Genomic DNA, 21031 nt, shown 5'->3' with positions numbered 1-21031 from the left:
GATAAGGACCTTTAATAAGTGTTAGCTAAGGGAAAGAAAGTGACACCACCTAGTTTTGCTGGGTTGATACAGACAATAAAAGGATTTCTAAACAATGTTTTCTCAGCATCTATAAGGAACCCATAATACTCCCAGTTGGATTAGAGCCTTTAAGGCAGGGGGTGGGTCAAACTGGAACCTGCTGTATGCCAGTAAACTAAGGATGGTATTTACATTTTTAAATACAATAAAACAATTTTAACATGTAAAAATATAGGCACACTAGTGCACTGCTGGAGACATTGTGATTTAGTACAACCATTTCTTAAAGCAATTTGGAACTGACTATGTCACACCCCACCCCACCCCCACCTCCCAATCAATATAGTTCCATAGCTACCTATTATTTCCATGATTAAATATAAAATCCTCTGTTTGGCTTTTAAAACCTTTTACAACCTGGCCCTTACTACCTTTTCAGTCTTCTTACATCTACTCCCTTCAATATAATCTATAATCCAATACATGATTTCCTTACTTTTACTTCCAAATTCAGTCCATCTTAACCTTTTTTCTGGCTATAGCCCAGGCCTGAAATTCAGTCCCACCTTATCTGTCTCAAGATTTTCAAGGCTGCTATAAGAAATGATGAGCAGGTGGATTTCAGAGAAACCTGGAAAGACTTGCATGAACTAATGCTGAGTGAAGTAAGCAGAACCAGGAAAACATACACAGTAACAGCAACACTGTGTGATGATCAACTTAGCTCTTCTTAGCAACACAATGATACAAGGCAATTCCAAAAAAAACCTCATGATGGAAAATGCTATCCACATCCAGAGAAAGAACTATGGAGTTTGAATCCAGATTGAGGCATACTATTTACACTTTTTTTGTTTTTTTCTTTCTTGGGGTTTTCCCCTTTTGTTCTGATTTTTCTTTCACAACATGACTAATGTAGAAAAATGTTTAACATGATTATTCTCTATAACCTATATCAGATTGCCTGCTGTCTTAGGGAGGGCAGAAGAATAGGAGAGAAATTTGGAACTCAAAATCTAACAAAAATGAATGTTAAAAACGATCTTTACATGTAACTGGGAAATTAAATACTATTAATTAAAGGGAAAAAACACTCTTAACGCTTACCTCAAGTCTCAGCTAAAATCCTACCTCAGCAAAATGACTTTCCTGGTCCCTCTCAATGCTGGCACCTGCTAAGATTGCTTTCAATATACTTTGTACATATCTTGAATACGTTTGCATGTTGCTTTCTCCTTTAGGATATAAACTCCTTGAAGGCAGGGGCTGTTTTTGCCTTTATTTGTAACCCCAGAGCTTAACCACAGTGCCTGGTACACAGTCTGCACTTAATAAATGCTTGATGACTTGTTGAAAAAAAGTGCCTAAAACTGGTGTTTCTGACCAAGAATAGGTGATGGTGGTGTTGTTTTGTCCGACTCTTCTTGACTGCATTTGGGGTTTTCTCGGTAAAGATACTGGGGCGGTTTGCCACTTCCTTCTTCAGTTCATCTTATGAGGAAACTGAGGCAAACAAGGTTAAGTGACTTGCCCAGGGTCACACAACTAATAAAAGCTGGATCTGAACTCAAGAAGACAGTCTTCTTGACTCCAGTCCTGGCACTCTACCTAGTGTCACCAAGAACCACCTAGCTGCCTCTGAGAGAGAGAGACAGAGAGACAGACAGGCATGTACTAATCCCCACTACCCCACACCTAGGTCACTGAGAAAATGAAAAGTTCCCATAATAGCAGCACTTTTGGGGGTAGCAAAGAACTGGAAACAAAGTAGGTGCTGAGATATCAGAGAATGGCTAAGCAAATATATCACATTGCATTTATAATGTATACAGAGAGGCATGGAAAAACTTAAATGAAGGAAGTAACACCAAAAAGACAACATACACAATGACTAGAGAAACACACAAATGTAAAAAATAACCACCACAAAACAATCAAAAGTGAGTGTTGCAAAATAACAAAGAACAAGCATAGCCTTAAAGAAAAGATAAAAAGACATTCACTTTGCAGAGATAAGAAATCTAAACACTGCATATATTTTCGGTTTTTTTGTTTTGATCAATTTTGCTCTTTCTCTTCTCTTTTAGTATTAAGAATATTTAAAACATTCTCTGTTACATGAACTGACTCTATGAGAGGCATAGGGGAAGAATATTAGGAAATTTAGGCCAAAAAACCCTATATCAACCAAATGTATTTTTAAAAAGCATGGAGAACAAGAAAAATGTTATAGTGATTTTCAAATAAGAGAAGACAATTTGCAAACTACATACAGGCTGATGACAGCCAAGATTATGAAGTTTTCTTTTAAAGGGCAATGAACTAAGACCTAACATAGAATAATCAAGAAATGGTCATTCCAAACCAATCTAACAGCCATTTTTTTGGGACAGGGTAAATCAAAGAACTATCAAAGATTTTAGCATGCTTAGATTCTGAAAAGCCTTTGAAAGAGATCTTTCATGTTTTACCTGTGGACAAGATACAGGAATGAGGGCTTGGTAACTCTACAGCTAGGAATATTCAGAACAGATCAGAGACTTTGGACTATGTCAAGTTAACCCCCCTTATTTTACAAATGAGGAAATTGTGGCCTAGATATATTCAGTTTGGTTTCTAAGTACCTACTATGTACAAGATACTGTTAGTGAACAGTATCAAATGCTATAGACAGCACAAGAATTGAAAAAAAAAAGAAGCCACTGAATTTAGTATTTAAACACTGGCTGGGAATAATGAAGAAAGTAGTTTTTGTTGAGAAAAGAGGATCACGTTGCAAGGGGTTGAAAAGTGAGTGGGAAAGCAATAGAGAGAAACCAGAGTATGGGTGACTTTTTGTAGGAATATGACTCAGAAAAAGATACAGGCTGATAGCTGGAGATGGTTGGGTCAAGTGAAGGTTATTTTTAAAAGGATAGTATAGACCTTTGCAGATTTATAGATAGCAAGGAAGGAGTCAATAAATAGGAAGACACTGAAAATGAGAGAAAGAGTAAATAAATGAAGCACTCAGCACCAAGAGAAAACAGGAAGGGATGGGAATGCAAGTGGAAAGGCTTGGTCTTGGTGAAGAGGAAAGCCATTTCTTTATCCAACGAGAGCAAAGGAGGAGAGAATGAAGGATTTTAGAATTCTGAGGTGTAGTACAGCAGACACAAAGAAACTGACAATTTTTAAGGGACCTATTTTTTCAGATAATAAATTGATATGAGGCTCTCTGGAAAAGTTATGGGAAGAAAGGAGTCAGTTTGCAATACAGAGACCATCAGGGAATACAAAAGGATTGTGGCATAGCACTGAGGACCCAGTTGAGATTGAGTAACATAAATTTGTAGTCAAGTCAATTTTCCTTGGTTGTGTCATAACCTCCAGTCATTTTCTACACCATGTGTGGAGAAGCAGAGAAGGTGGATAGTACGGGTAACCTAAGGTTAAAGAATGAACAGTGACAGAGCAAGAGGGAAAGGAATTTGAGAGCAGAGGTGAGTGAGTAATTGAACTACTTGGCTATAGGGTCAGTGTTTTCAAGGGAGAGAAGACCAGAATTTGACGTGATGAATGGGAGGAAATCAAGTAACTGGAGATCTTGAAGAAGTCAAAGAATAGGTATAGGAAAAATGAGGCACAGGGAGACATGTGGACAAAAAAAGTAAATTCAGAGTTCTAGATCAAACAGAACAGTTACAGGAGATGAAATCATGGATACGACCATGTTTATATAAGTCTGAGATGGTGAGAAGGTTATGGGAGTTGAGGACATTGATGAATTAGAATGCTAGGGTTTCTAACAGACCATCAACTGATCAGCTGAAGTTCTTGAGTATGAAGGTGGGAATTTCAACAGAGAGGATGACTGTAAGTCATATTCTGAACTCTTTAAGAAAAGAACAAAAGAATAACTTGTACAATGTCACAAAGACAACCATTAACGGTACTCTATTAATCCCAGGTCACATTATAAATGCAGGGCTCTTTTACTACCCCAGTCTGCTCCTCCTCCCCCAAAGACCATTGCTCTTATATTTTTCCCAGAAATATAAAAAACTTACAAATTTTATTTTCTTCTTTAGTTCTGAATTGATGGTCCCTCCTGGTCCAATTTGTGCAATCACTGATTTGAATGTATTTTCCAGCTACAAAAAATAAGAAATAAAACTATGGTGCCAGGAATATGGTAAAAGGCAAAATATAAAAAAGATACAAAATTACATTTCTTTTACTTAAGCAAATACATTAAAAATGTCAGCAGAAAACAATAAGCAAGTTAGATACATTCAAGTATTATTCATTCATTCAAGGTTTATGATAAAAATAGTCTTGCCTTAAAATTCCCCATCATAATCGATGTTATCTTCTACAATGGTACTAATGTTAGTCAAGTGGAAGAGTCTTCACTTACTCATTATCTTTATCTAGAACTTTTCCTTCATATAGTTTTTCTTTGGCAACACTGTCAGTTTACCAACACTTTTCTTATTTTTTTTTTAGCTAGGAGGAGTTCTTCTAACCACTGTCTCTCTAGCATTCCAATGTTCCAATGAACATTTCTGACAGCAGAATGGATTTCCATTTGTTACCATTTGGGGCTAGGGAGCATGGCAAGAAAGGTTAAGTGACTAGCCCAGGGTCACATAGCTAGTAAGTGTCAAGTGTCTGAGGTCAGATTTGAACTCAGGTCCTCCTGAATCCAGGGCCAGTGCTTTATCCACTGCACCACCTAGATACCCGTTACCATTTTTCAATGTTATTTTTGGCACTAAGTAGGTCTTTACAAATCTAGCACCATATATTATCACACGTAGATCCAAACCCTGAACCTTTGTTTCTTTGAGTTTTGTATTAATGCCACTTATTTTCAATTGTGTATTTATTGTTAGATTAATAAAGGTTTAGGGATTCCAAGGGATTTCCATGTGAAAAATCAGTCTACTTGTCCCTGAAATAACTAAACAATTTTATTTTAAAAAAATCTAAAGCTCTTTTTAATTTTATAGTTGGCATATATCATATTTAAAAGGCAAGCATGGATTTTTTTTTTTAAAGCACTATTCCTCACCTGGTTTAATTTCTCAGACTGGTCCAAAGAAGACGTCTCCATGCCATTCAATTCTGTGGTTTTCATTGGATATGGCTCAGTAGCTGAGGCAGGTTCTGGCAAATGTGTCCTTACTATTGGTGTTGGTATGGAGGATTTGGGCTGTTTTGTCCCAACCTGTGGTGTTTTACCTTACATGTATAAAAAAAGAAGTAGGAAAAAATCTTATCAAAAGTCAAGCTTATTGACTCAACATACTTTCAAGATACTGACCATTAATCTATCCCCACAATCTCCTTAACTATATTAATGAAATATGATTAGAAGCTATCAACTGCTCAAAATAGGGGAAAAATTATTCAACTAGGTTCCCACTTGTTTAGTGGGATTAACTTCAACTATAACAGTAGCAGGCAAGCTTCGTTTAAATGTGATTACATTATAAATTGGAAAAAACATTGGACTGAACATTTGGATCCAGCAGTCTGAATACCTGAGATTCAACTAAACTACTGGTTTGGTGGCTTTGGGCAAATAATTTACTTCTTTGAATTTCAGTTTCCTCATTTATAAAAGAGTATAACAATGCCTATGTTGCGCATATGAAGAAAAACTGGATTAATATAGTTAATTTAACTGGATATTTCCTCCCATATACCAAAGCTGTAACCCTTAGTGGAAGAGAAAAACCTTCCCAAAGGGAAATGTATTCTACGTTCATCAAGTGTGTTCTGCTAGATCTTACAAAAATCTACACTGCCTACCTTTCAATGATCTTGTGAGGATCAAATAAAAATCTATATAAAAATCACTTTGTAAACCACTAAGAATCATTAAGTATAAGAAAAAATATAAAGTTAGATTACAAATGATACCAAAGATTTTCAGGTACTAGTAAGCACTGACACTATTAAAAGCCAAAGACTAGAAGACTGGTACCAGTAGATAAAATAGTGTTTTAGAAGACAAAAGTCACTTAATGTATGTTATGGCAACTAAGTCATACTAAGTCTATGAAGACTTAACCTCCAACTACATTCATTTACTTTATTTTTCCCACCACTAATTGTTTAATTGATATTTTTATTCGGCTTTCTCCTTTAAGACAATACTCTGACCCTAAAATAATTTTAACTAATCTATCATTAGGCAATCATATTTTCATAAATTCTTTTCTCCTGAATATTTAAAAAATTTTAATAATAAACATTTTTATTTAAAGTTTTGAGTTCCAAAATTCTATCTCTCCTTCCCTCCCCCCCCCCCACCAAGGCAGCAAGCAACCAGATATAGGTTATACATGTACAATTACACTCATTTACTTTTTAAAAGAGGCAGATGAGGGAGGCAAAATCTGAATTTGTTGCTTATACTCACACTCTTACCTGCTGGTAACCCCCTCTTCTGTTCACTTGGTAGATTTCGCTTTAAGGTCAACAAAGAACCTGCCCTGGTCTGCTCAACAGCAATGATATCTGAAGCTGCACTCAGCACTTCAAACATAGAAAGAAAGCCATATTGCATGTATTGGAATGATCGTCCAAATCGCTTTGCAAAAGCCTTTTCAAAATCAGAAAGTAGTATTGGAGAAAAAGCCAAGAGGTCCCTCAGCTCACTCTTTACCACAGCTGGAAGAATGGGAGGTACCCTTCCCCGGTAAGGTAGTCTTCGACGAGGGCCAGAACTAGAACCAATGTTTGCCCTTCCTTTCTGTGAAGAACTTCGAAGCTTGTTACTACTCCTTTGTTTTGCAACCAAACTTGCTATTCCTTTGGTTGTTTCATCTGGAATGGCTAAGAAAATGGAAAAAAGGGGTACATTAAAGACTCTGCAGTTCTTCCTCGAGCTCCCTATAGACATAATCTTTATTTTCATTTGGCACTAGTTAATAAACTATTTGTGTGTATGTATGCATGTATATATAATGTTATATATGGTATATACATACATCTGTTCACACATAACACATACACACATGTAGGTTTTATATTGCCTACTGCTTTAATTTGAACTTAGGATGGTCCAAATGATAAAAATAGAAAAAACCAGAGCCAGAAGAATCCTTAGAGATTAAATCTAGTGTTTTCCCTTTTTTTCTATACTTGATGCTTTTTATTTATTTCAAGGTTAACCTTTCCAAAGGACAGAAAGGAGCAGCAGAAATATTGCTTATTAACTCCTAGAAGATTTGAGAACCATATAAAATGATTCTATTTATTATTACTTCTCCAGAGATCTAAATATTAAAAGTAATACAGTATAAGTGAGAGAATGATGCACCTGGCAGTCAGTAAGACCTGCTTCAGACATTTAATAGCTTTATGATGCTGTCAAAGTCACTTAACTTCTCTGGGCCTCAATTTCCTCATCCCTAAAATTAGAGGGTTGGACTTGGTAACCTCAAAAGCTCCTTCCAACTCTAAATCTGTGATCCTATGAATCAGAACAGAATTTTATTGGAGTCCTAGTGCTGAACATTTAGTAGACGTGTGACCCTGGGTAAGCCATTCAACATCCCTGAGCCTCATTCACTGGAGCATGAAGTGACCCATGGTTCAGAAAGTCCTTGCCAGAAGAGGGCAAATTCTGTCTGGCTTCTAACAGAGTTTCAGTAAAAGACGGCATCTACTTTTTGAGAACCAGATTAGTTAAGTGAAGGAATGCTATAATACATTGATAATACATTTTTTGGACATAACAAATTAAGAAAAATGTAAAATAAATATAGCTTGAGTCATGTGCATGCCCTTTCCCAACTTCTTCTTTAATGATAGCGACAGAGTAGAGGAAAAGAGGGCAGAGGGTACAAAGAATTATAGTTTTTAGACCATCTATAAGAATTAATGTGAGAACCCCATCCAATAACATAAGATTTAGAAGAACTGAATTTCATCAATTTTGGCTTTCTTGCTATAATTGAAACCAGAAGAGAGGCAAAATAAGTAAGTTGTCAGAAGTTGTTTTATCATTCCCCCAAAGGCATCTGAGACATTTCATAGGCTATCAAAGTGCTCATATTAAATAACTATATTTCTGAAAGATTATATACAAAAATAGCTATTGCATATGCATCAACATCCATAGAAGACAAAGGGATAGAGAACCTTTACAAAGAACTCAATGAGAACTTCAAAATGTAAAGCAGAATTTGATAAACAGTGATCTCAATGCAAAAGTAGGAATAGGTGAACAGAAAAAAAAAAAATCACTAGGAAATATGGCTCCAGCCTCAGATACTTGACACTAGCTGTGCGACTTTGGGCAAGTCACTTAACCCCTATTGCCCTGCCAAAAAAAGAAAAGAAAAGAAATATAGCTGAGGAGAGAAGCCAAGGAATGAAGATAACCCACAAGCCTCAACTCTGTACACCATGAATACTTTCTTTGTAAAAAGAATCATAAAATCTTGGACATGGTAAGCATCAAATAACATAACAATGATAATGATTATTCATAGGAAATGACTTGTTACTGATATGGGAGTTATTCTTGAATATAGTGTCTGCTTGTTAGAGCAATGATTAAAATATACAAAACTAGAAAGAATAAGCATGAAGAAAAGATATGAAGTACAATTATAATCATTTCAACCTGACCTATTTACACAAGTTTTTGATATAGTTACCTGTGGGATTCATAGAAGGACAGCAATACAAAAATTATAATAATTTCACATAGAAGTTCAATAGATGTAAATAAATTGCTATAATGATGAGTCTAAAAATCACCTTCATCAGAAAATACTTAACCTGTCAAGCAGAAAAGATGTGATAATCAAGGGCCAGCACCAAATGAAAATATAAACTAACTTCTAAAATCACAGGAAAAAGGGAAGGTCATGAGCACAGTGTTGCCTCCCCAAAAAGTACTGGAGGAAAGCACCAGAGAGAGGGCCTGTTCTGATAGAATTTCAGGATGAAATTGGAAGCAGGTCAATAGACAAAAGATTTTTTAAATCTACATAGTTTTTTCATCAACTTTTCACCATCAGTATAGTGGGGCTAAAGGACATTTGGACTTTAAAAAAAGTCACTGGTGTGCATATTACGGGAGGCGGTAACAGGATTGAAGAGAGTACAAAGCTAGCCAAACTGTAAGTAGAGGTCAGCACCAGAGCTGACAATTTTAAACATGTTGCAGTATCTGTTTTCAAGCAATTGAAAGGAAGGAATGATAACAAAAGCAAGGGAAAAAAATCTTGGAACCATCAAAAATAAGACAGACGACATCAGTAACTACCAAACCACATGCTTACTCCAGCTATAAAATTATGACGATAATCCACACATGCATCAAGGGGATGCATGGGAATATCAGAAGAGGAGGCAAGATTTCAAAAGCAATATGCGACAGTTGACTGCATCACTACTATCACACAACTAACAGATGTATAGATGGACTGCAAGGTGAAGCAGTGGATAGAGCACCAGACCAGGAGTCAGGAAGACCTGAGTTCAAATCTGGCCTCAGACCCTTACTAGCTGTGTGACCCTGAGCAAGTCACTTAACCCTGTTAAATCTTCCACCTCAGTTTCTTCATCTATTAAAATGAGCTAGAGAAGGAAATGACAAACCACTACAGCATCTTTGCCAAGGAAAACTCACAGGGGGTTATGAAGAGTTAGACAGGACTGAAAAAAAAAAACCCGACTAAGCTTGTTGACTAAAAACAGGTCATTTTTGGTAGAAAAAATACTGACCCAAATATTTTTCTCCAAAAAAGGTGTCTACCATCCACATTAAAATAATAAAAATTTATGAAACTTTAACCAAGATAACCTCCTTCAGTGGCTCTCTGAACATTCATATCAGGTAAGGATAAGGTTTTTTGGCAGGTTGAGAGAGGACTAAAGTGGGAAATGTAAGTGATGTAAAAACAAAAGATATTGATGTAAATTGATTTTTTTCAAATGTCATGCAAGGGAAAAGATCCAGTGCAGAATTTTCATACAGATGGGGAAGTCCTCCAGGAAGTCCTGTTTGCATATGCCAGTGGGCTAACATCAAGCTCCAGAATGTGCTAGTCTTCTAGATTCGCTCCCAACTCAAGAGTTTACCCTAACCATCCACAAAGGAAAAAATAAGTGGCTAATGAATGTCCATTATCCATATTATAACATCAGTTGGATGGACAATCTATAGATCATTTCCATCTTTTTTCATGTTTGACAGACACTGCAAATATACAATGAATTGCATCCAAAGTTGAACAGGAAAAGGGAAATGAACTGATTGCCTTTGGGAAATGATGCAGTATCTTTCAAGGCATCAAGCTCTCTCTGAACAAAGGCCTTTCTTTTTAATATCAGTATTCTTCTGATGATGTTACATAGCTACAAGTTACAGAATACTAGAGTCTCTGAAGAACTGAAATTGGGGGCTAGTGGAGAGGCATATGGTGGGTATGGGTAGGTTGCAACACATTACAAATACAGAATTACAAAGGAGAGGTAGGATGTCATCAGAAAAACGTCTGGGGGAAAAGATAGCCTGTTCATATAAGGGATAATCACTGGACAGCCCAAGCCCTCCACTGGTATCCTCACAGTATCAAGAGTAATAAAGAATGGGTTGGGTGACCCCTTCACTGCGTTTTTAAGATAGGAACAAGAGCCCCGAAGGACAGACATGCATCACAATCCACCTGACTAGGAAAGCCCCAATTTCCACGTACGTAAAATGGGCATTCTAATGACCTCCACGCTACCGACCTCAGCGGACTCCTCTAAGTACTTAGCACTCTTAAGTTACACCCGTTCTCCCGGAGCTCCTGCGATGCCTGTCTGAAGCCTACCTTTGAGGATCATGGAGCCGTCACCACAAGGGCAGAGGCTCACCACGTCGGGCATGTCCAAGACCAGCTCCATGGTGGAGCGATAGCCAAGGATCCGCAGAGGCAGGTGGTTACCCACCATGGAGAGGTACTCCCTCTCCAGCTGCTGGGGGGTCAGGCCGTCTTTGGTGGAGATGAGCAGGGACCGGATCTCCTTCCTCAGGCATTCCTGAATCCTCTCCTGGTCCGACATGCTGCCTTCACTAGAGCGGGATTAAAGAAACATCACACACGCGCAGGCTTTTATAAGTTAACATGAGCAGGAAAAAAGGCCGAGGTCCCGGGAGCGGTGCAGCAGCAGCCAACGGGCCCCATTAGCACGGGCCCGGGCGCCCCTGCCCTCCGGGGGCTGCCAGTCCTGGGCTGGTTTACTCGAGGCCCGCACGGGCCCCGAGGGCTGACCTCGGGGGTGTGCTGCCAAGGGGGGTGCACAAGCCCTCCCCTACCGCGAGGCAGGCCCGAGGGCGCGCAGTCGCCACCCCGACAAGGGGCCGGCCGGCGGTCTTCCTCAGTCAGCCCCGCCCGCTCCTCTCCCCCGACCGCAACCCCTTCCCCTGGCCCTGCACGTCCCCCCTCACGCGGGCCGGACCCCAGCCCCGCAACGTTCGCCCTTTGTCCGCGGCCTCCCCCCAACGTCCGTGCACGGGCCCAACGTCTCCTCAAGCCGAGGCCGCTCGACCCGTCCTGGGTGTTGGGGAGGGGGGGGGGGGTCTGGCGCAGCCGGGGACGGCCTTTCCCCGCCGCTCACCCGCTGAGCTGGGCCGCGGAGCCCCCGCTAGAGCTCGGCTTGCCTCCCTCTCCGGACGCTGCGGCCGCCGCCGCCGCCGCCCCCGCCTCCCCCGGCTGCCCGCGGTCCGGTGCGCGCGGCGAGGCGGGCAGAAGAACGAGCTGCGAAGGAGGGGCCTCGCGCCTGCGCAGCGGCGCCTGCTCGGCCTGACGCCCCGGAGGCGGGACGCCGGGCTCCTGGCGGGAGGCTGCGCGAGGCGGCCGGGGCCCTCGGGACGGTTGGGGCGCCACGAGGCCGAAGGAAAGGGCCAGGAGCTGGGGCGTCGCCGTCCTCCCCCGCCCCCTGCGGACCGGCCCCCACTCGGCCGGGCCACGCGCGCTCGCGTCGCCCGAGTCGCGGGCCACTCCCTCGGGGACCGCGGACCGGGAGTTCGCCACCGGGGCTGCGGCGGCGGTCGGGGGCCGGGATCTCGGCGCGGGGCCCGCGGCCTCGGCGGCGCCGCCGGGGATGGGGGATCGCCAGCTCGCCCTCGGGGCCCCGGAGCCCCGCCCCGGGCCGGCGGCCGTTGGTCCCAGCGGCGGCGACGGCGGCGGCGACGACCGACGGGTCGTGCGGGGCAGCGTCGGCGTCGGCGGGGGCGGCGGAGGGGGCAGCGGCGGGGGCGGGCAGGGGCATGTCAGGGCGGCTGGGAGCAGAGCGAGGCCGGAGCCCAAGCAGGGGCGGCACATCCCCGGCTGGAGCTGGAGCGGAGCTGCCCCGACGGCGGTGACGCCGACCCGGAGGAGGAAGGGCGGGGGCGGCGTCGGCGGCAGGGGCCACATGGGCCCTCGTGCCCGGCCTGGTCCCAGCGCCAGCCCTGGCTCCCGCTCGGCCCCGGGCACGGCTGGCGGGGGACGCTACCCCCTCCCCTCAAGAGCGGCCCCGGTGGAGGCAGGCAGCGACGCCAATTGATGCTTCTAAGGACAAGCCCACCCTCCCAGAGCTGTACCCACGAACACGCTCTGGGCTTTGGGTGCAAACTTTGCAGGGGCCCGTGCTCCCGGGAGCCTAGTGGGTCGGACAGACCTCTGACTCCGCCCCCGCCCAGGACCGGGTGCTGGAAAGCCGAGGCTGGCGGCTAAATAATTAGCAAACAATGCGAGGGCAAGGCAGATGCCCGCAATCACTGAAGTCACCCACTGCCCGCCATGTTCTTTCTTCTGGAGCTTCTTCCTGGCCTTCTTCGGCCCTCGCTATAGAGCCCACCGTCTCCAAGAGGCCTGCCCTGGCCTGTCTTGTCCTAATAAGAGGGCCCTCAATGGGGATGGCTGAACGTCAGACAAATGAGCTTCCAGCCCACTTCGGAGTTGGCTTTTTTTTTTTCTTACTCCTAGAAGAAATTTTCCTTTTTGCAGCGTCAGCTCATTGTTCCTAGTTCTACTTCGTTTTTTTTCTGGGAAGAAGCAGGACAAGTCTAATTCCTCTTGCACCTGAAAAGATCTTCATCTTACTAGAGCAGTCTAACATTTGTAAAATTGAGGGGATCCTCCTTTCCTGTATTAAATCCATGATCCTACATCTACCGTCTCCTGTGTTCTAAACACTGCCTCTCTTAATCCAGTAAAATTAGATTAAAGTTTTATTGGCGACTGTTTCACTCCATTTTTTTTTTTTTGCGGGGTAAAGAGGGTTCAGTGACTTGCCCAGGGTCACACAGCTAGTGTCAAGCGTCTGAGGTCACGTTTGAACTCAGGTCCTCCTGAACCCAGGGCCGACGCTTTATCCACTGCGCCACCTAGCCGCCCCTCTGATCTACTTTTAAAAACACTCAGGAGCTCCCTAATGTTTACTGAATGAAACAAAAACTTCTGATTTTCAGTCTTCCACAATATGATTCCAAGCTATCTTTCTAGCCATATCATATTCTACCCTCCCATCATATACTCTTAGTTTCAGCCAAAAGTTTGCTTACCCCTCTATATACCTATTTTCACACAGAATGGACTCTTCTTCCTCCTCCCTCCACCCATTTACTTCTGCTGAAGTCTTTTGAAAGTGAAAATAAACTAAAATAAAAGTTTTTCACAACACTTTGGACTTTGCCAGTTCCAAGTTCCCAATCACTTTTTTTTTAATGTATGAGGTATTTTATTTTTTCCGTTACATGTAAAGATAGTTCTCAACTTTTGTTTATACATGCTTTACAATCCCAATCACTTTTTGAAGTGATCCAGTGAGAGACTATAGAGAGGAGGAAAGGGTATGACTTTATAAGAAAATCTACTTCACAAACTAAGAAGTTCTGGATTATTTTCCGTTGGTATATAAAAGTCCCAGTTAAGGGTTGTTGTAAGAAGTCATAAGATTAGGAGGGGAGGAGGGTTAGCATTTGGAACTCAAAATGTTAAAAAAAAAAAGTTGTTTTAACAATTGGAGGGAAATTTTTATATACATTATATACACACACATACATATATCTAAATACATTGTATATAGATAATGTCAAGTGGACAGAACTGGCCTCTAACTTGTGGATAGCTGGAACAAAACAGCAGAATAGATACAGGAGAATCAAGAATCAGAAGTTTAATTTAAAAAAACTCAGAGAGCTGTAGCCCTGACAATGTGGGGTAACAGCAAGAATGAGACAAGTTTGATTCATAGCAGGGCTTCAAGACTGGAACATGGGTACTTATCTGGTTCTTGTTTAGGTTCAGAGAACACCTGGTGCTGGTCAAAGCAATACAGTTATTAGTGAATTTGTCAGAGGGTGAGATCATCCAAAGGGTAAGCACAAATGATTGTTGTTATGCCAAGGTCAGGGCACAGCTTGCTTACTAGGACTTAGCTCTGGAAAACAGAGAGTCTCTTAATATCATAGATATTATAATGGTATCATAGTATATACCATAGTATCATAGACTTATTAGTGATCTTGGGAATTGTCTAAACCAACCCTACTTCACAGAAAAGTAAAAACACTTGTTTTTAGGTTTAGTAAACAAACTTTTTAAAAGTTCAGTGGCTTAACTAAGGATCACACAGGTAAGTAGCAGAGAGCCCAGGTCTTCAGCCTCCAGATGGAACTCTCCACTATACATTGCTGCCTGTTTTTTAGTTCCAAATGACCCCACGCACCTCCTGTTTGGTACAAGCCCACTATATAACTCAGCATTGGGAATACTGCGATCTCTAGTATCTGCATAAGTGGTATGGGTGTCCCATGATCTAGTATGTCCCTGCTATAAATCTCCACCAAAACTGCAACCTAGTAACCTAAATACAGGCAGCTGATGCAGTCGGAGGAGAGCTCCACAGTGGCTGCTTCAGCCACCTTCATGGCCACAGGAACAAACTGTTCTCATCCACCTATTCTGCCAAGGGAAGTCTTCACATGCTTGGGCTATACATCCCTCTAACTCACCGACACAGGCCTGTCAGTTACCTGTAAGCTGCTTGAGCCCATCTGTCAAGATGGTTTTACTGGGGTGTGGCTGCTGCCTGTGCTCCAGCTTCTTGGAGCCATGGGTGAGAGTTGAGTGACAAGTAAACAACAAAGGGATGAGCAGCCCTGAAAAGGGCTCAGTAAGCCCTCCCGACAGAGGTGCTGGTCCTCTTTATACACCCAGACACTAGCAACTGGGGAAATAAAACCTTCATGTATAAGGTGGTGTTTGACCAGAATTTTAAAGGAAATGAGAACCTAGGAGGCAGAAGTGAGGAGGGTGGGCATTCCTGGCCTGGGGAAAGCTAATGCAAAGGCATGAAAATCAGAAGTAAAATGTTGTGTATGAGGAACAGCAAGCTCAATCTGGCTAAACCACAGACCAAGGCAAGGAGAATACTGCATAATACAGCTGGAAAGGTAGGTTGGGACCAGATTAGGAAGAGCTTTAATAGCCAAGCAGAAGGATTTATACTCAATCTTTTTTTTTTCTTTTTTGCAGAGCAATGAAGGTTAAGTGACTTGCCCAGGGTCACACAGCTAGTAAGTGTGGCTGGATTTGAACTCAGGTCCTCCTGAATCCAGGGCCAATGCTTTATCCACTGTGCCACCTAGCTGCCCCTATACTCAGTCTTAAAGGCAATAGGGAACCATTGGAATTTATTGATTAGGAAGGGAAGTCAGAGTAATACTTTCGAAAAACCACTTTGGCAGCTGTGAGAAGGTTAGATTGAAATAGGAGTGACAAGGCAGGGAGACCAATTAGGAAGTTAATGACATAGTCTAGATGAGAGGTAATGAGATCCTAGTGTCTGTATAAATAGGTAGGAAATAGTTGCAAGTAATGTTATAGATGGAAATATGACAAGACTTGGGAACTGGTTGGATATATTAGTTAAGGAGAATGAGCTGAGGATGACAAAGTTGTGAACCTCATTACCTGGAAGGATGGATACACTTGACAAAGCTAGGGAAGTCTGGGAGAGGGGGAGGTTGGAGAGAAAGAAAATTCTATTTGGACATGTCAAATTTGAGATACAATCCAGGTAGGAATGTCCACTGGCTCATTAGAAATACAGGGCTGAAGCTCAGGAGAGAGGTTAGTGCTGGATATATAGAAATGAAGTCTTTAGAATCAAGATGATAATTAAAACCATGGAAGCTGATGAATTTACCAAGTGAGAAAGTAAAGTAGTAAGTGTACTACTTACACTCATAGTTCAGCAAAGGAGACTGATAAGTCGGCCAGGTAGGAGAAGCAAGAGAAAACAGTTTTATAAAAACCCCAGGCAGAAAGAATGGTCAGTAATAGAAAATGATGCGAAGAAATGAGGAAGGATGAGGATTGAGAAAAGATAGATTTAGCAATTAGATTATTGGTAACTTTGAAGGGCAGCTTTAGGTGATGATGAGGTCAGAAGGCAGATTGCAGAGAATTGAGAAGTGAGAGAAAAGAAAGTGAACCTTGTTGGACAAAAATTCTAAAGTTGAAGCTAAATAGGAGGGGAAACAGTAGATTGCAGTCACAAAAGCCCTAGAAGGAAGCTATGTTTTTTTTTCTATTTCATAGTGTTTATTGAAAAACTTTGTCATAAATACATCATTTTCAAAACTGCCTGCTGTTCTGTGCTTCCTTCTAAGTTTTCTTTTCTTCTCTGCTGTGCACTTTTTTCTCCCTCCCCCCAGTTCGCTAGAGAAGGCTACCATTAGACACAAATATGTGTCTATAGATATACATGTAAAACCATACTGTATGTATTTCTATTTATCAGTTCTTTCTCAGCATGTGGATAGCATGTTCCTTTGTAGGTCCTTTGTAATTAATTTGGGTATATATAATACTCAAAAAGACTTAGTCATTCAAAGTTGTTCTTACAACAATATTGCTGTTATTATGTAGTACGTTCTCTTGGTTCTGCTCATTTCACTCTTCATTATTTCATGCAAGTGTTTCCATGTTTTTCTAAAATCAACCAACTCATCATTTCTTATAGCATATACCACAACGTGTTTAGTCATTCCCCAATTGATGGACATTTTCTCAATTTCTAGTTCTTTAATGCTACAAAGAGAGCTGCTATAAATATTTTAGAACATACACATTTTTCCCTTTTTCCCTAAACACCTTGAGTAACATACCTAATAGTGGTATTGCAGGGTCAAAGGATACACACAGCTTTATTATTCTTTGGGCATAATTTTATAGTATTAATTGTGTCCTATGGTACAAGAGCATGAGAAATGAGAAAAGAACGTTATATTTAGTCACTGAGAGTTCATTGGTGACTTGAAAAGGCCATTTCAGCTGAGTGGTGAGGTCAGAAGACAGATTATAAAAGGCAGAAGAATGAATCAATATTGGGTTCATGAGTATAGGCTACCCTTTCAAGGAGTGGAGCAGAGAAAGAGATAAATATAAAAGCTTAAGGGGATGGCAGTGTTGGTCGTGAAGACTTTTGAAGAATAAAATAGACCTGAGCATGTATGTACATTATTGGGAAGGAAGCAGTAGAGAGAGGATATGACCTATGGGACAAGCTTCTTAAGGAGGAGGGAGGATCAAGGACACAATTGTGGAGAGGGGCCGCTTAACCTTGGCATGGAGAGTTACCACCTCCTCTGAGACTTCTGAAAAGGAGAGGATGGGTGAAGAGAGAAGCTTTGAAGTGTGGAGGAGGGGAGATGAAAGAGCTCATGCTAGCTTCAATATCAGTAAAACGGGCTTTGCTGGGGGCAAAAAGGTTATGGGTGGGAGTGGGAGAGCTTTAAGAGAATGGAGAAAGTTGGGATAGCTACTGTATATAGTCTGATAGGGAATCAATCAACACTGAATACAAGGATTATCCAAGAAGAAGAAGGATTCAGTTTGGGTTGTATCATTTGAATTCCTAGAGGAATTAGTCAAACTGGTTTTGTGACTTTGGAATAAATATTGGATTTGGAGTTAGTGGATCTTAAATTAAGATCTTAGGTGTGCTCTTAGAACCTGTACGGGAGGGGGCAGCTAGGTGGCGCAGTGGATAAAGCACAGGCCCTGGATTCAGGAGGACCTGAGTTCAAATCCAACCTCAGACACTTGACACTAGCTGTGTGGCCCTGGGCAAGTCACTTAACCCTCATTGTCCCACCAAAAAAAAAAGAATCTGTATGGAAAAGACAGAGACAGAGATTGAGATTTTAAGCTGCTGAATGTTCCTTGGCTTCAAATTCATTATCTGTAAAACTGAGGGAGTTGGTGCCCCGCTTCTTGCATTCAGTTATTCCCAGTACTGGTCCAGTTCCAGCCTGTCCTGGAACTTATTAAGATTAAATGCCAAAAATTATGTATCCTGTAAGGGGAAGGGGAGAAGGATATACAAAGATGAGAGAGCCTTCTTAATTTTGCACAGTGAACATTAACATTTAAATGGGTCTATCCATTCTCTGATTTACTTAATGCCTAAGGATGGCAAAATATCAAGAAATAAAAATAAGCACAAAGCTGGGAGTTTAAAAAAAAACATGTGTGCAATATATTTCACAAGAGAATGACCCACAATTCCAATTAGACAGGAATCCAAGAGCAAACAAAAGTATCTTTGCACTCCCTTCACATGTTTACCTAGCAATGGAATTAGATAAATCATCAAGAAACCAAAAGGGCCAACTCAGCACTGAGTCTTACTAAGTAACCTCCAGCATAAACTCTCTAGGAATGCTAATTAAGCCTTTTTCAGTTTTCTTTCTTTCGGAACCCTACAGTGGGAAAGCTAAGACTGAGTCTCTCCTACTTGGCCACAACTGTTGTTACTTGTACTTTCCCTCCAAAATTTGAAATACCTTTTTTCAAGAGATAAATTATAATTCCTACCAGATTTTGGTGGTGATCACTGAATAGGTATGCCCATTGAATTGAGCCAGAACAAGAAGTACCATCTGGTTGTGACCTGCCCCACTGCCAATCAATTGTAAGGCTCAGAAGCCTACATGGTCAATTACTATCCTATTTAGATGTCACATTCCCCCTCAACCGAGGAAAATGAAAGATCCTTAAAGACAGGGATTTTTCGTGTTTGTACCTCCAGGGTCTCATCCAGTGTGAAGGTGAATTTATTATGTAGTTTATTAAAGGTTGCTAGATTGGACTAAATTGGATGGATTGCCCCTTGACACCCAGTTAGAACCAACCAATCTTTTTTTGGTTGTTTTCTGAAAGAAACAACCCTAATATTTAAAAAAGAATCAGCTGGCTCTAGAGTGCTAAAACTCAAGATGAGGATACTTTATATATTTTTGTATATAAAGAGCTGCTGGCTACAAAGGGCTTTCACATGCATTATTAATTTCAAGTCAATTTAGTCAAAAACATAATTTTTCTTTAGGTACTATGCTAGATGTTCCAGATAGAAAGATGAATAATAATCACAGTACTTGACATATATATATATCACTATTTCGTTTTTTAAAAGAGCTCTTTTTTTTTTTTTAGTGAGGCAATTGGGGTTAAGTGACTTGCCCAGGGTCACGCAGCTAGTAAGTGTCAAGTGTCTGAGGTTGGATTTGAACTCAGGTCCTCTTGACTCCAGGGCCGGTGCTCTATCCACTGCGCCACCTAGCTGCCCTAAAAGAGCTCTTTCTTGATATCTTTTATTTCACATCAATAATTTTCCCATATACTACAGATCAAAACTTCCCTTGACAAAGAAAAGCAATTACACTAAAACTTTTGATACAGAAATCTTGTTTGACAGTGTATAAAGTGCTATGTCCTAGTAACCCCCTACTCCTTTGTCTGAAGATTCTCTTCTTCAAAACCTTCATGGTTTGATTTTTTTCTCACCATTAAGCAAAGTTCAATTTCCTTTTTGTGTCTATTTTATTCACGTCGTTGTAATCATTAAGTATATTGTACTTTTAGTGTTTATTTCATTTATGTTGTTGTAGTCACTGCATATTTAATTCTCTTGGTGTTCATTTAAATTACATTGATACAGTCACTGCTCATATCCCTCACTTGGTTCTGCTTATTCCACTCTGCAATCCATTCACAAAAGTCTATGAGTTTTCCATTTTTACCATTTTTACTGTGCAATAATATTCCATTATAACTATATACCATAGTTTTTCCATTCATTCCTTAATCAATAGACATCTATTGTATTTCTAATTGACACAGAATGCTGATGTGACTATTTTGATATATTGGGCCTTTGTTTTTTCTTTGACTTTTTTTGTGAATGTTCTCAGTACTGGGATTGCTGGACTAAAGGATATAGTCATTTTTTCTGTGTAGCACAGGAACTGTACACAACCTCCCATTCTCTCTCCTCTCTCTAGATTAGATCGTTCACCCCAACCTACATTTGAATGCTGAGGGAAAATCTCCAGAGGTCTACATTGCTATAACTTATTTATACTTCTAGTATCCCTAACAGGGGAATGGGCACAAACTTACAGAACCAAGTACATGAATAGGTGTAATGGTGGGAAATGGGGTATAGGGTTGGGGTTCTTAGGAATTCCTCTTTAAAGAATTACACCCTCTTGCACACAAAACGTAGTTAGAATAAGGTGATAGTTTATTTAGGAGCAAGGGAAGGGAAGGGTGGGGGGAGGGAAACCATGAAAGAAATCCTTGGACTTTCATGGGGAGATTGGCGTAAAGCACATGGCTCCGAGGTACCAAATCTCCTCGAACAGGAGACTGGAAGGTACTTTTATGGAGGACTGATGGGGGTGGACCATCTGCCCGTGAAAAGTTCCTTTAGTGAGAGAGGACCATCCCGCACTGGTGGTAGCTGGGGGAATTGGGTGAGAGGTGGCTACAGATCCCTCTTCAGAACGCAAAGGCCGCAGCCACACCCAAATTTATCTCCCCAGGGTAAGGGAGACCAGAATGAAGGGTAGGAATCTCAAGCTAGCTCAGTCTTGGTTCAGCTTATCTCTCTAGGTGTTATCTGTCCTCTAGGTTTAGTTTCTCAAGGAGAAGCTTCCTTGATGTGTCCCAGAGGA

The 21031-nt window shown here is 41.3% G+C and overlaps 1 protein-coding gene across 1 annotated transcript in view; it reads right to left on the bottom strand.

Moving 5' to 3' along the window:
• TDRD5 (tudor domain containing 5) overlaps positions 1 to 11082 on the bottom strand; it is a 61810-nt gene extending 50728 nt beyond the window's left edge. The window contains exons 1-4 of the mRNA XM_043962682.1: positions 10851 to 11082; positions 6442 to 6849; positions 5078 to 5247; positions 4071 to 4154 (exon numbers count right to left, since the gene is read on the bottom strand). Coding sequence (XP_043818617.1) covers positions 4071 to 4154; positions 5078 to 5247; positions 6442 to 6849; positions 10851 to 11082 — 894 coding nt within the window. The remainder of the gene's footprint in view (positions 1 to 4070; positions 4155 to 5077; positions 5248 to 6441; positions 6850 to 10850) is intronic.
• Between the last annotated feature and the right edge of the window lie 9949 nt (positions 11083 to 21031).

This window comes from Dromiciops gliroides, chromosome 4, assembly GCF_019393635.1.
Source record: "Dromiciops gliroides isolate mDroGli1 chromosome 4, mDroGli1.pri, whole genome shotgun sequence".
NCBI lineage: Eukaryota > Metazoa > Chordata > Mammalia > Microbiotheria > Microbiotheriidae > Dromiciops > Dromiciops gliroides.
The sequence above is the reverse complement of the archived record's forward strand: the minus strand, read 5'-3'. Positions and strand labels throughout refer to the sequence as shown.